Source organism: Patella vulgata, chromosome 4, assembly GCF_932274485.2.
Source record: "Patella vulgata chromosome 4, xgPatVulg1.2, whole genome shotgun sequence".
Lineage (NCBI taxonomy): Eukaryota > Metazoa > Mollusca > Gastropoda > Patellidae > Patella > Patella vulgata.
Genome location: NC_065882.2, coordinates 12,463,952 through 12,478,179, shown reverse-complemented (window position 1 = coordinate 12,478,179; position 14,228 = coordinate 12,463,952). Strand labels below are relative to the sequence as shown.

The following is a 14,228-nucleotide window of genomic DNA, read 5'->3' as shown; positions in this document are numbered from 1 at the left end:
TCAATGCTTATCTCAATCTTTATGTACACTGATCCTTGTGTTGATCAAGAAAGTTCCCTGAGATTTTGCAACGAGGTTTCTCTCTGTCGGTAGTGCAGGACGAAAGGTCTGGCAAAGAAATGAAATGAAATGAAATGGGGTTTAACGTCCTACTGTTCTGCTCCTAACCTGGGCTAATGAAGACGGGCATACGCCATACAGTGTGCTATGAGGGAAATTTTGCCCGGATAGCGGCACTACGGCCTTCTCTTATATCGAATTCCAACTGTCAGGGGATCTTTTACGTATGCGCCAAAGTGTACGCGGAACCTGTGTTTTTCGTCCCATCCGAATGACTAGACAGCTGTCCTTGTCAGGCCCTCCGTCCTGCATCACTGACAAGGGCAAACCACGCCGGAAAATCTGGATGAACTTTCTCGGCCAATGCAGGGATCGAACGTCTGGCAAAGAACAGTGTCTAGTTGTGTGGATGGTACAAAAACGCAAGCTCCTGTGTGCACATTAAAGAACCCTTCACAGTTGGAATTCGATGAAGAAATGCCACTGCCCAGATCTCATCCTCTCATTGTCCCAATGCTTCACGCAAAATTTCGGGAGCCCCAGTGGCTCAGTGAGTAAGGCACTGGCTCAAAAAACAGGTCTGGGGTTCAATCCAGGTGGTGGTCGAGAAAGTTCCCTAGAATTTTCCGGCGGTTTCCCCTTGCCAGTGGTTCACAGTTCAGGACGGGGTGGCTGGCAAGGACACTATTTATTCGTTGGCGTATATGTAAAAGAATCTTTGACAGTTGGAACTCGTAATAAATGTAAGCTGCTGTCTGGGCAAAATTTATTTCATAGCACACTGTATATGGCAAACACCTGTCTTCATTAACCCAGCCAGTGCATAAAAATAGGACATAAACTCCATTTCATTTTGGGGGATACCACGGATGAATGGTTAGCGTGTGTGCGCTGTATCATAAGGTCTGCCATTAAGTCAACTGGCGTGGTTTCCATTCCCCGGTTGTACGTGACATGGAGTAGGGTCGTCTGTCCAACCTCGTGGGTTTTCTCCGAGTCCTCCAGTTTTCTCCCACTGCTAAAGACCCCTTCGCGCAAGCGAATTATTAAATAGTCCCGAAACAGCCTAGTTTGTGTCGAATGGACGTTAAGCCCCATCTCTCTCTCTCTCGTTTCATTTTCACGTGTAGCCTCTGTCGTTTGCACAATGTTTTCGGAAAAGGGGAACTCTGGAACACGAAATTTGAAATAAATCTGTTAAAAGCTGCAGCCTCTATTGCTTTCAGGTTTACGACAAAGGGAGCAACTCCGGAAAGGAATGTTGTGGAGCACTGTATATCGATGGAGTTAGTCCAATTTTCGTACATTCAGGGGCAATAATCCAGGAATTTACAGTCCGACGTGTGTCAGAGATATTTGGGAAATGGACATATATTTTAAGATTCATCAAAATTGGATAAGTAAGAGAGAAAGAGAAATGGGGTTTAACGCCCAGTCGACACAAACTAGATCATTTCGGGACTAACAAATAGTTCAATTTTATTTCAATAATTCGCTTGCAGGTAGGGGTCTTTGTCAGTGGGAGGAAACCGGGGGAGCCGGAGAAAACCCACGAGGTAGGACAGGCGACCCTACTCCTTTTCACGTACAACCGAGGAATCGAAAGCACGCCAGTTGACTTAATGACTAACCTTATGATACAGCGCGCACGCGCTAACCATTCGGCCATCCAACCCCCAAAATTGGATAAAAAAAATTGTAACCTGTAGAGCGGACATGTACGACATGAAAATGTGGGCGAATAAAAAGTGATTACCGAATGAAGAAATAATTTGTTTTTATGTATCGGATTGTTATTTTTTTTATTATCTGTAATTGTTAAAAATGAATAAAGGAGTTCTATTTTTATGTACCGGACCACGTGTAAATATTGTTCTAACAAAAAAAGAGCCCTGTACATAGCATGTACGTAAAAGAACCCTTGCCAGTTCAAAATCAAAGAAGCATAGACAGATAGATGCTGTCCGGGCAAAATTCTCATTCCTTGCACTTTACAAACAGTCCGAGAATAAAGATTACCACATGTTATCCTAACGAAATAATGAAATTTGTGTTGACAAGTTATGAGAAGATATGAACTTTGAACTATACATAAAATACCACTTGATTTCCTTCAAAGCGTTGTGGACCCAATTTTCCTTCTCGCGGCACACACCAGAGCTAAGGGAAATAACTCTATTTAACAAGTGCAGCTTTATTAACGGAATGGGACCACCAATATTTACCTAGCAAATGTTTAATGCATCGTATCTTTGTAAATACTGAACGGAATAGAACCATTATGGACAGATATTCCCTTTAAAGATTCTGCTTTCCCAATATTGTAATTTCCCATGGATTAAAAATCCATCAAATGATGATAAGCGACTGTAAACACAATAGCGCTACATGATACAAAAATTTGTCAGCTGCTATAAAAACCCAACACACTTGTTTTACAGTATTTCATAAAATAAAATAAATTTAATTTATTTTACTACAACAGAGTTGAAGAAGTATACCAATATACACACCTTTACAGCTAGGTATATGTATGAATACAGGTGGAAACATACAAGATACATGTATAAATACAGGTGAAAATATACCAGATACATGTACAAATACAGGTGAAAATATACCAGGTACAGATCACTCTGATTAAAGCATGGATTATATTTCATTTCGTTTTTCTAGTTCAAAATTTCGTTTCACTAGTCTTCACTTAAAGAAGCCCACGTTCTGGTTGATGTGAGGGATTAGTCAACCAAATGATCTGTTCAGTTAAGTTCTTATCGTTTGGTACGCGGAACTATGGGTAAACATTCAGAGATAGAAAACAAAACAAAGCAAAAGTTGAATTTCCTAATAGTCACTATAAATACCGAATGACTGACGTCATAGGGTCAAAAGCAGCTCTTATGACTCCTGAAGGGACCTCTCACTACATCTGGAATCCATCAAAAGTATACCCAAAAAAAAGAAAACGAAAGAAAAAAAATATAGATCTGTATTTTAATCAGATTGGGTACAAATCAAGCAGGGATGGATCTCACACACTGTCATACATTTGTGGTAGTGCCGTTATTTAATGATGCATCGAATGGAGAAAAAACGTAAAAAAATTCCAAGAAAAACCTTAGCTTTAGACTTGCTTCATATATAAGGGAGATTTAACGGTTTCGTGCACCCCCTATAATTATTATACCAAGTTATATCCCCGGAAAATTCATGACACATGACTAAACCTCTCCCCCAAATTCTTAATCCTAACCTACAATCTCGCCAACAATCACGTGCCCTAACCTTATTTACATCTCAGCAACCTCGACAAAAATTGAGCTGGCCTTAACAAATAGATTTAGCCCAAGGAACTTGCGGTTATTCTTGTTCTTCGTAGAGCAACGCTCATGAAAAAAATTCTAATGCTCCATCAATTGAAATACTATTGACATGAAACTTGATATGCTTGTTCATTTGACAATTGCACATCGATTTTTATATGATGTCCTGGTTCCAAGATGGCGGTGATGAGGTCATGCTCTGTTCCATGTAAATATAGTTATATCGTACTTATCTGCTTTTTTTAACGAAATAAAAATAATTCCAGACTTTTCTTTACAAAAAGGTTATAAATATTATCGAATCTGTAATAAAGATAGGCACTAGTATTATTGTAGGTACTAAACTGACAAATTTATACAAATTTATATCAAAGATTTTAGGCAAGGAATTTTCGTTCAAATAGCGAGTTTCGGTGATGGTGAAAATTTACCAATGCATCAACGAGAGTATTGAATATCGATGTTTGCTTTAAATACATCGATGCATAATATTTTACCCGATTATCGGCACTAATTTTGGAGCCACTCTGATTAAAATACAGATCTATATTTCGTTTCGTTATTTAATACTTTCGATAGCCTACACTGCATGAAGATCTGTCAGTGTTGTATGAGCGGCTTTTGACCCTATGACATCAGACATTGATTAATCAATCAGCGTTGACATTTCTAGAGGTTTACCCACAGATCCGGGCATGGCATGCCAAGAATTCGCCGTAACAGGCTTGTAATATAACAACTCTTCCAGATCCTAGTGTAGTAAAGATAAGTAAAACGAAAATTTGAATTATAAAAAACGAAAAGAAATAGGATCTGTATTTTTATCAGATTGTTTTGGAGCAATCAGGAGGAGATAATTCACAGGAATAACGTAATGTATAAATATGAGAAAACAACATACACGCGTACAAACATCAACACATTTGTAAACTCACACAACAATGATATGCACGTTCTTCATTCATAGGTTTCTCAACCGTCCAACGTTTTGAAACAGGATCAAAACTTTCTACTAAACGAGATGGCTTGGTATCAATTAATCCGCCCGACACATATATCTTTCCATGTAACACAGTCGTAGCGCAGTGTAACCGGGCAACCGATAAATCTGGTAGGGGTTGGAAAGTTCGTTTGTGAGGGTCGAGCGCTATCATTTTTTTCGTGTCCTCCCAAATTATGTAAAATATATCATTAACTACGACTATTTGAGCATAATGAATCATGGATGGAAGAAGGAACTGTTCTCCGGAGTGTCGGAGTTTATATCCAGTGCAGACGTAACTATCGATGGTGTTGACCATGGCCTCGCCTTGAATTCCACCAACCTCCACCAATGTATTATTATAAGGAACGATGCACGACTGTTTTCTGGGGTTTTCCGAATGTCCGGCTTTCGACCAGGAATTTTCATATGGATTATAGCTATTGATTGATTCCACGAATTGAGTTCCATCCCCGTTAACGCCCCCACATAAATAAACTCTATCACATAATACCGCACATGCATGTCTCGCGCGGGGTTCAGGCATGCGTGCAGCTTCCGTCCACTGCCTCTGCACAACATCGAATTTCCAAACAGTGTCGACGACGTGTCCGTCACAGATTCCTCCCATTACAAGAATCCATTTAGAAATAGCAGCAGCGGAGAACCAGGAAACGAGGCGCGGGAGATCAGGAAGCTTGAACCATCGACCTTTCTGTAAATCGTACATCTCTACCGAGGGTGTGATGTACGAATTAATACCACTGATAACAACAACAACTTCCTTAGCAACGGTTGATGGTCGTGGATGAATTTTAATGGCAGGTAAACTACTCCGTCTTTGTTCAGTTTTGGCCTTGACACTTTCGCGATTTGTCTGAGCGTCTTTGATCATCTGAAGGCCTTTATGACAACCCTGTAGAAGTTGATCGGATTCTAAAAGACGTAAATTTTTCAGATCCATTGTTGGTAGACGAATCTGTAAAAAATTATAATAATCTATTTAAAACTGTCAAAAATATAATACTATATTTAAAACTACAGTGACAAAAATATAATAATCTATTTAAAACCACAGTGACAAAAATATCATAATCTATTTAAAACTGTCAAAAGTATAACAATCTCTTTAAAACAATTTGGTGATAAAAGTTTCAGTGCTGCTGCACCTCGCCTTTGGAATCAGTTACCAGTAAACATTAAAGAATCTCAGACTTTCACAATCTTTAAGTCACAACTAAAAACTCATTTGTTTAAACTCTATTATCCAGATTAGAAACAGATTGTTTATGTGTGTTTTTAATGGCGAGAGACTCTTTAAATGTTGCACTTTGAGCATGCGTATATGGATGGATTATTAAGCGCATTACAAATAAACATTATTATTATTATTATTATGAATAAAAGTGCTGAATTAAAAGTATCAAGTACTAACTTGTCATACATGCAATACAATTTTATAGAATACAACTAGCGTTCATTGCTGGGGGGTTGTGTGGCCGAATGTTAACATGTGCACGTCGTTGCATTATAAGGACTGTCATTGAGTCAAGTGGCATGGTTTCGATTCCCCGCTTGTACGTGACAAGGTGTAGGGTCGCTTGTCCAACCTCGAGGGTTTTCTCCCGGTCCCCTGGCATCCTCCCACTGCTAATGACCCCTAAGCGTAAGGCTTCAAGCGATTGATTGAAATAAAATTGAACCATGTTAGTCCCGAAATGACCTCATTTGTGTCAAATGGATATTAAACCCCATTTCTCTCTCTTTCACTCCATGATAACCAGTAATTGTATTTCATATAATTATATCCTATGTACTTCCAGTTCCATTACTGAGCATTACTTGATCAAAACTAGAGAATCCTAAACCTTCAGTAATAAAGAGTAATTATATTTCATAGAACTATATGTATGTTCTGAGTATTTCCATGTTCCATTCAAACAATTTAAACATGCATTTAGGCCTGAAATGTTTTCTAAAGTATTAATTAGACATTAATTAACTGATCCAGGCCTTAATCAACTCTCAATGGCATCAGATTTCTCCGATATTAAATAGATTAGAATGGTTCAGCGATACTTTGATTTAATCAAATATGGAGGACCAAGACTTAGCTTCGATCAACCAGTACGGTGGTTGAAATTATTGCACACGTCTGTCAAACCTTCAAAGGCTAATATCTTTGCTTGCAATAGAGTAATTTGAATGAAATTTTCAAATTATTCATTTTACGTCATCTACTTTCGAACTATTATAGCAAGAATGGCTAGCTCTTTATCTAAATCTTACATAATGTATCTTTAAGTTAAAATATGGTGCTAAACAAATATAGTTAAAGGGAAATAACTCCATTTCTGAATAATTGACACCATACTGATTTCTGATCCATCTGGGATTATGAAGATATGGGAATTTCAACTGTTCAAGAATAATAACAATACATTTGACCTTAATTGGAGTTAGAGATTCAATGCCTTATTCAGTGTTGTGCTGGGTATTGTCACTGCAGTCATGATACTTATTGCGATTAAGGTGCTACGATACGATTCGTATCACGATTCATGATCAGGTCAATATTTACCAAGAAAACAATAGGATAAATGAATAATTGATATTTTTAGTCCTGCCGATGTTGAAGAAATAAAATTATTTTATATCACGATATTGATATCAAGATAATTTAAGAGTGTTTGTGTGACATGGATAATTAAAAAGTGACAGGCTACTTACTGAAGTGATAAAAAAACATAAAAAAAAGTATCTTGATGTATCGATTTAGCATCTCGCAAATCGATACCCGAATCATGAGAAGATGAATTGCGATACACTGATTCCACAATATATCGTGTCAGCACTAATTCAGTGAGCAACTTATTTTACTAAAATTTAATAGTAAATTAGAGCAGTGAGCATTTTTATTTGTCTCCGAATGAAGATGAGGAAGGGATATTGAGTTGGGCTAGTTGGTATGCATGTTCCTGAAGCAACAACTGGATGTTGCTAGATTCCCGAACTTATAGCTACGTTATCTACAGACACGTGAACAGTAGTGTCCAATCAGAGATTGTGAGTCACGTTCAAGTTGCAAGTTTATCAAATGAGTCAAAAATTCATAGCGAATAAGGTAAGTTAGATTTACTGCCGACGTGAGTCTCAAGTTGCAATAAATATTTCAAGTCAAGTGGCAAGTTGGGTCATTGATGTGAATTAAATGGGTAATTCCAGTTCTGTTACTAATTGCCATGGAAAAAATATACAAACCTGTTCCAGCAGCTGAGGTATATACTGTCTTCGTTCATCGGGGTCGTGATTCATCCATTTCCGAGCAGCATAATAAACCATTTCTTCGTTTCTTACATCTATATGATCATCAGAAATATATCTTAACACACGTTCCATTGGAAGCTCCAGAAATTCATCAAACTCCACGACACGACTGAAGTTCTCTAACGCATACTTAATAGCCTCCTCCTCTAACTTTTTACAAGAATGAATTTGAGCAAAATTTTCGATGCCTAGACAGTTTGAATAATGTAGTTGCCGTTTGAAGAAACCGCAGCATGCCTCGACTATGTCTGGATATTCAAATAAATTGCCAGCAGACAACATTTCCTGAGCATTATCTTGAGTGATTTCCAGACGCCCACTGTAAGCGTAGTCGATAATTCGTTTCAAAGTCCACGGGGAAACTTCGTTGAAGCATATTCTACTCTCATGACGCTCTCTTAATTCACTAGTAAACATGGCGCGGAAATACGGGCTGCTAACCGCCAAGATGTTGCGATGGCATGGTAACTCTTCATGGCCTACACATAATATGACATCTGTGAATGTGGCATCCTGCCGAAGAGCATTTAACTTAGCAAGAACATCGGATCCATAATTCTGACTGTACAGAAAATAAGATCTGGGCTGATCCACAGATGTTTCACTTCCGCGTCTGGCCATCGGCAAGCTTTCTATGTCACCACCGCTGTATAAAATATTTCCACGTCACTTTTTTTGCGTCAAAAGCAGGTCAGCATTTTACTTGTAAATGTTGTGCCTCTAGGTTTCAATCCTCTTTCTGTGTCATACCAAACTGAAAAATACAGTAAAAAAAATTAAATCAATAATTCTTTCTTCCTGTTGTTTATTGAGTAAGGCGCTAACCAAATGTTACAGCTTGGTTTCAGCATGTCTGTGATGCCGGATAGGGTGTGGCAAGGAAAGGATGTATTCATTCACACTCCTATATATAGCAGAGGATTGGGTGGCCGGATGATGTCATTGAGTTAAGTGCTTTGGTTTTGATTCTCTGGTTGTACTGACAAGGAGTAGAGTCATCTGTTAAACCTCGTGGGTTTTCTCAAGGTCCTCCAGCTTCCTCCCACAGCTAAAGATTGATAACGTTCGAACAAATGACCTATACTATTGAAATAGTAACTACTACATGCCAAACCAGACCTGATAAGACAAACCTGAGGACAAGAAAAACTACACAGACATTGTAAGAAATAAACAATAAATATCATATCAAGGGTTAGTAATCAGACAGTTATCATTAAGTAGGTGTTATCTCCCTAAGGTGTTAAATCCTGACAAATAAATGATATATATGTACACTACTTTCGCTTTGTGTATTCAATAGTGATGGGTGTTATAATTAGTCAAACTTTCACACTAGCAATGATATATATGTAGACTACTGTGCCTTGTGTTTTCAATAGTGATAGGTATGATAATTAGCCAAACTTTCACACTAGCAATGATATACATGTACTCTACAGTGCTTTGTGTATTCAATAGTGATGGGTGTTATAATTAGTCAAACTTTCACACTAGCAGTGGCATAGTTTACAGCTAGTAACACACCTGCTAATTAATGACTACTGTATATTTCCATATATACTAAATATTTGTTCAGAATAATAAAGACTTGAATAAGTTAATGGCAACTTTTTTTATTATTATGGTAGTGAAAATTAAGTGTTTAGTTTTACAGTGATAATAAATGAAACACTACTCAGTTTAAATCATTTATACCTACATCTTCCATGAATAAATAAGTATTAATCTATACTTTTCTAGACTGTTCTTTTACCTTCAAGAAATTTATTTTATTTTCTGACAAATTGTTAAATATACATTATACAAGAGCTAAATCTGCCTATTGCAGATCTTTCTTTAGGCCTGAAATCTTATCTAAACTATTAATTAGACATTTAATAATTTATTAACATGAATACACCTTAATCAACTCTCGATGCCATCTTATATGTCGAGTTTTCAATGGATTTGAATCCGATCGGCTGCTCAACACTCACTGATGATTAAAATCCAAAAATGGATAATCGAGACTATGCTTTTTATCGTACTGACTTGAGTAATGATGGTCAAGGCTAGGCCTAACATTCAACTGCTAATATCTCAGTTCAGAGTGGAGCAATTTGACTTACATTTTCAGCATATTCCCTTTACATTATCTAGTTTTTAACTATTATAATGAGATAAAGTAAAAAATCTGTAAATAGGCGAACAGCCTTCCCAGATTTCTCTCAGCTACTAGTTTCGTTCTTATTCAAACTCTTCAGGCTTAATCACAGTATTTAGGAGGAATCCTAATTTGAAGGATACGCTGATGAAAGCAAGATTCATCTATCCACCACGGGACTCGCAAACCAGCGGAGTCACGTTTCAAAATCTATTCGAAAAATGTATCAAGAAGGACTGTGATATCTGCTACAAATTAGACCAAAATAACTACTTTATTAGTGGTAAAACTGGCAAGAAATACCGTATTCCTGCCACACGGGCTATAATTGTTTAAGTAGAAATATAGTCTACCTATTAACATGCTCCTCCAAATAACAATACGTACGCAAGAGAAAGCAAACGTGTCTTTTCAAAACGAATAAAGGAACACTATGCAGCTATTAGACACAACAGGCCAAAGCCGGTCACACTACACTTCAACTTAGATAGACATACGAGTAGAAATGTTATGATTAAAATTATAGAGCTTTTTAAGACTGATAACGGCAAAAATGATGCCGTAAGGAAAGCCAATGAATTCAAATGGATTCACACTTTAAGAACATTCGCACCGTATGGCATTAACGATAAGATGTAGTCCAGAGGGGTCCCCCACTTTATTGTTTACTCTAATTATAATGAGAGTTAGCGTATTTTGCTGAATATAATTGATTTGAAATTATAGTAAAACCAAAAATGATTGAATGTAAATCAGTTTATATACATTCATATTACATTATTATATGCATTGCAACCCATTTGTGTCAATTTCTAGGTCCCAAATATTAGCGATTTAGCCCCTTTAAAGTCTGGCTTGGATCTTCTGATATTCATCGCTTTTAATGTATCTTGGTGTTCCATCTCTTCGTAGCCCTGGTTGAGACTAAATGTTAATTAATTAATATTAATTATTAGTGGCTTCACCAATCCTCTGATATGAAAGGAAATGGGGTTTAATATAATACTTCCTCTGATGTGTACTCATCCTGCCTTTGATCTTCTTATCCTGTATGGTTTCTGAAGCCAAGGTGGCTCAGTGTGTGAAGGTGCTAGCTCGATAACCAGGGGGTTTCTCAGGTTCACTCCAAAAGTTGGCTGAGAAAGTTCATCAGGATTTTCAAGCGTGGTTTTCCCTTGTCAGTGGTAACAGCCTGACAAGGAACAGTCTCTAGTCGTTTGCATAGGACAAAAAACCAAGGTCACGTGCACATAATGCAACCCTTGACATCTTAATGCAAAATGAATATATTGAAAATCAAATTACTTTCTTTTGAGCAAAGTTATCAATGGTTGTAGTTTCGACAAGATGTGTTCATTGATCGTAACCACCGTACTGGTCATTCAAGTTTTAGCTTCGCTTCTCCATTTTTAAATTAAATCATTAAATGGCCGAACCGTTCTAATCTACTTTAAATTTGAGCCATCCAATGGCATTGAGGGTTGATTATAAGGGTGTGACGATTAGTCGGTTTAGTCGGAGTCGGTTCGGTTTTACCTACAAACCGGTTCAAGTTTCGGGAAATCGATAGTCGTCTAAAAAATACAGCATGATATAAACCAGTCGCCCGAATATTATAGCATGTTTTTTTTTAAAAAGATACATGTATTAACGATCGACAATTATGGGGGCGAATAAGCAATAAGCTACATCATTGATAAATGGTCGACAATAATAATAACGAGACAGTATATTCCGTAATCGGTCATAGATATTCCTGCGATAACAAGCGAGTATGTTTTTGCATACCTAATGAAGTTATTTTAAGAATACGTTATTTGATTGGTCGGTCACTAAGGTCAATGGTTGAAGTGCCCAATCAGAAACAAGTAATCCTCCAGGTTAGGTCAATAGGCATGCGCACTGAGCTGATGCCCAGATACGCTTTCTCGTCGGTTTATCACTAATATTATTGATCAATACGTCATTGTTTGTCAATTTTTTTAAGTCTGTTTTTATATGTTGTATTTATTACTTTTATTAAAAAGGTTAAACAGGAGATTTGAACAAACTACATAGTACAAACAAAACCAAATTTTTTAATGTACACATAAAACATAGAACTGTATGTCGCCATTTCAGTTTTAAGCTCCGTATATAATAAAGGCCAGTATATTAGCGTGTATTGTAGACTATGGAAGACTAATATTTTTCAGTTAGTTTTCATTACCGACTAACCGGTTCAAGTTTTGCTTAGTCGTCACAACCTTAGTTGATTATGGTCTTGTCATGTTAATAAATGTCCAATTAATAGTTTATGTAACATTTAAGGCCCAAACAAAGACCTGTAATAGGCAGATTTAATTCTTACATAATGCCTGTTTAAACATATATATAAAATCATGATAACATTGTAGTAAAAGTTGTCATATTCTTTGGAAAAAATATTGAACAATTGAACACAAAATTCTATCCTACCTTGCACCAACCCTATTACTAGGAATAAAGAACTCCACAAGCTTAGAATATCTCAAGTCAGATATATAAAGACATATCTATTGGCTTAACCATATTAATATTAACTTTTTCCTGTACATGTATAGAGTTGACAAATGCAACATCAGCATACAAGAATGGAATGTAAGCATCATTATAAATACACACTATTATTATTATCTGGAGTAAACAAAATATGTCAATAATATACCAGCTTGGAGAATTTCAAGTAATAATCACGAAAGAGAAGAAGTCCATTCAACAAACAAAAATGATCCGACTAAGCCTGATTTGTGTATACCTGAACTTGTGGATTAGTGTCCATAATAAGACCTCAGGTCAGCCATTGCAATATAATCCGTTCCAGTCCCTTCTTATCCAGATTGACCTTTGAGCCTATTACCTCAGAGAAGAAAAGGGTGCTAAACTGAACTTAATGGACTAAAGGTCACTGGTAAGAGAGAAAAGTCTATACTAAACAACTTTGTTCTTTCGCTAACTCCTGACCCAGGAAAAGTCCGGAGAACGGAACAGTTATTTTTTTGTAAAAGATAAGCGTCCCGTACTGAGAACCATTCTAATTTGGACCATTGAAGTGAGGTGGCCTCTGAACGGTTCTCAGTACGACCAGTTAAATTTTTGTAAAGTAAATGCTATCCGGTCTGAGAACGGTTCGGATGGGATGAAAAGAAAAACCAAGGTCCTGTGTGCACATAAAAGAAATTCAATAACGGTAGACCGTAGCACAACTGTCCTGAAAACATTTCCCTCACAGCACACTGCATGCCAACATGGCGTGTGCCCGTCTTCATTACCCCAGTAGGAGCAGAACAGTAGGACATTAAACCCCATTTCATTTCATTTCAACTTATGGAAGAGAACAACCCAATCAGATTGGTTGCCTACATGGTGTATGCCATGCCCTTCTTCATTAGCCCGGTCGGAGCAGTCATTTCACCTTATGGAAGTTGGTTACAGTACCGATTTATGGAACTGAACAACCAATTAATAACCAAACATAGATTTATGGAAGTGACAATTCCAGTGCATAATATGTAAAATCAAGGTATTTATTTACACCTACAAATACAATTTATTACAGGTACATTATTTTTATAAAACATTAACCTGTCTGTAGCCATAAAATTAAAAAAAATGTATAGACAAACCTATGGCTATAGATATTTTAATATATATTAATATATATTTTCATCAATATATTTTATCATACACCCTTGGGCTACCTGACTGAGTCCACTAGACGTCTAGTTCGGCTTGACTGTGACGCATAACCCAAGCATGACACAGACGTGTCTCAAGTGAACAGGCAGGGGCAGGACACTGTTGTAGTAGTGTACACACGAGACACAGTCAACGGTAAAAATTTCAGTGATACTCACCTATTCAAATCACCGCCCATTAGATCAATGCGATCGACATACATTTACATCTACACACATCCTCGCCTAGCAATCAACTGGCAAGCTGATCGACAGTAAAATACTACCAACATTATTCAAGACAAAGAAATTCCAGGCTTCTTAAAAAATGTACAACCTTAAGAGTTCTTCCACTCTGCTGTCTGACTCGACTTCCTGCGCACTGAGAAATCCCCTTGACGTCATCGTTGACGTCAGTAAGGAGATTCCCTCTGGCAAAATGCCCAGTCGCTAGGTGATCGCCACTTAATAACGGCTTTTTATTTCAACCGCAAACTGTTACGCAGAACATGGCAATTATATCTTTACATTCCTGTCTACGAACATCATAAAACTTGAAATTCGATACGGAAAAAGCTGAAGGAGGTAGAAAAAATCTGATCACTTTGTAGTTATTCAATACCGTATTGGACTTGGCAGGTTAACGGGTTTTTATTGACGCAGGCACGGAACACCTGGGTTATTCTTTATACTAT

General features: G+C 37.2%; 1 protein-coding gene across 1 annotated transcript; it reads right to left on the bottom strand.

Annotated features, from left to right (window-relative positions):
- Positions 1–3,040: 3,040 nt before the first annotated feature.
- LOC126819496 (kelch-like protein 21) lies at positions 3,041–13,932 on the bottom strand. The gene is made up of 3 exons (XM_050547601.2): positions 13,714–13,932; positions 7,627–8,446; positions 3,041–5,344 (listed from the first exon to the last, which is right to left on the bottom strand). The coding sequence occupies exons 2-3, from the start codon at positions 8,311–8,313 to the stop codon at positions 4,298–4,300; spliced, it is 1,734 nt and encodes a 577-aa protein (XP_050403558.1). The 5' UTR covers positions 8,314–8,446; positions 13,714–13,932; the 3' UTR covers positions 3,041–4,297.
- Positions 13,933–14,228: the final 296 nt, after the last annotated feature.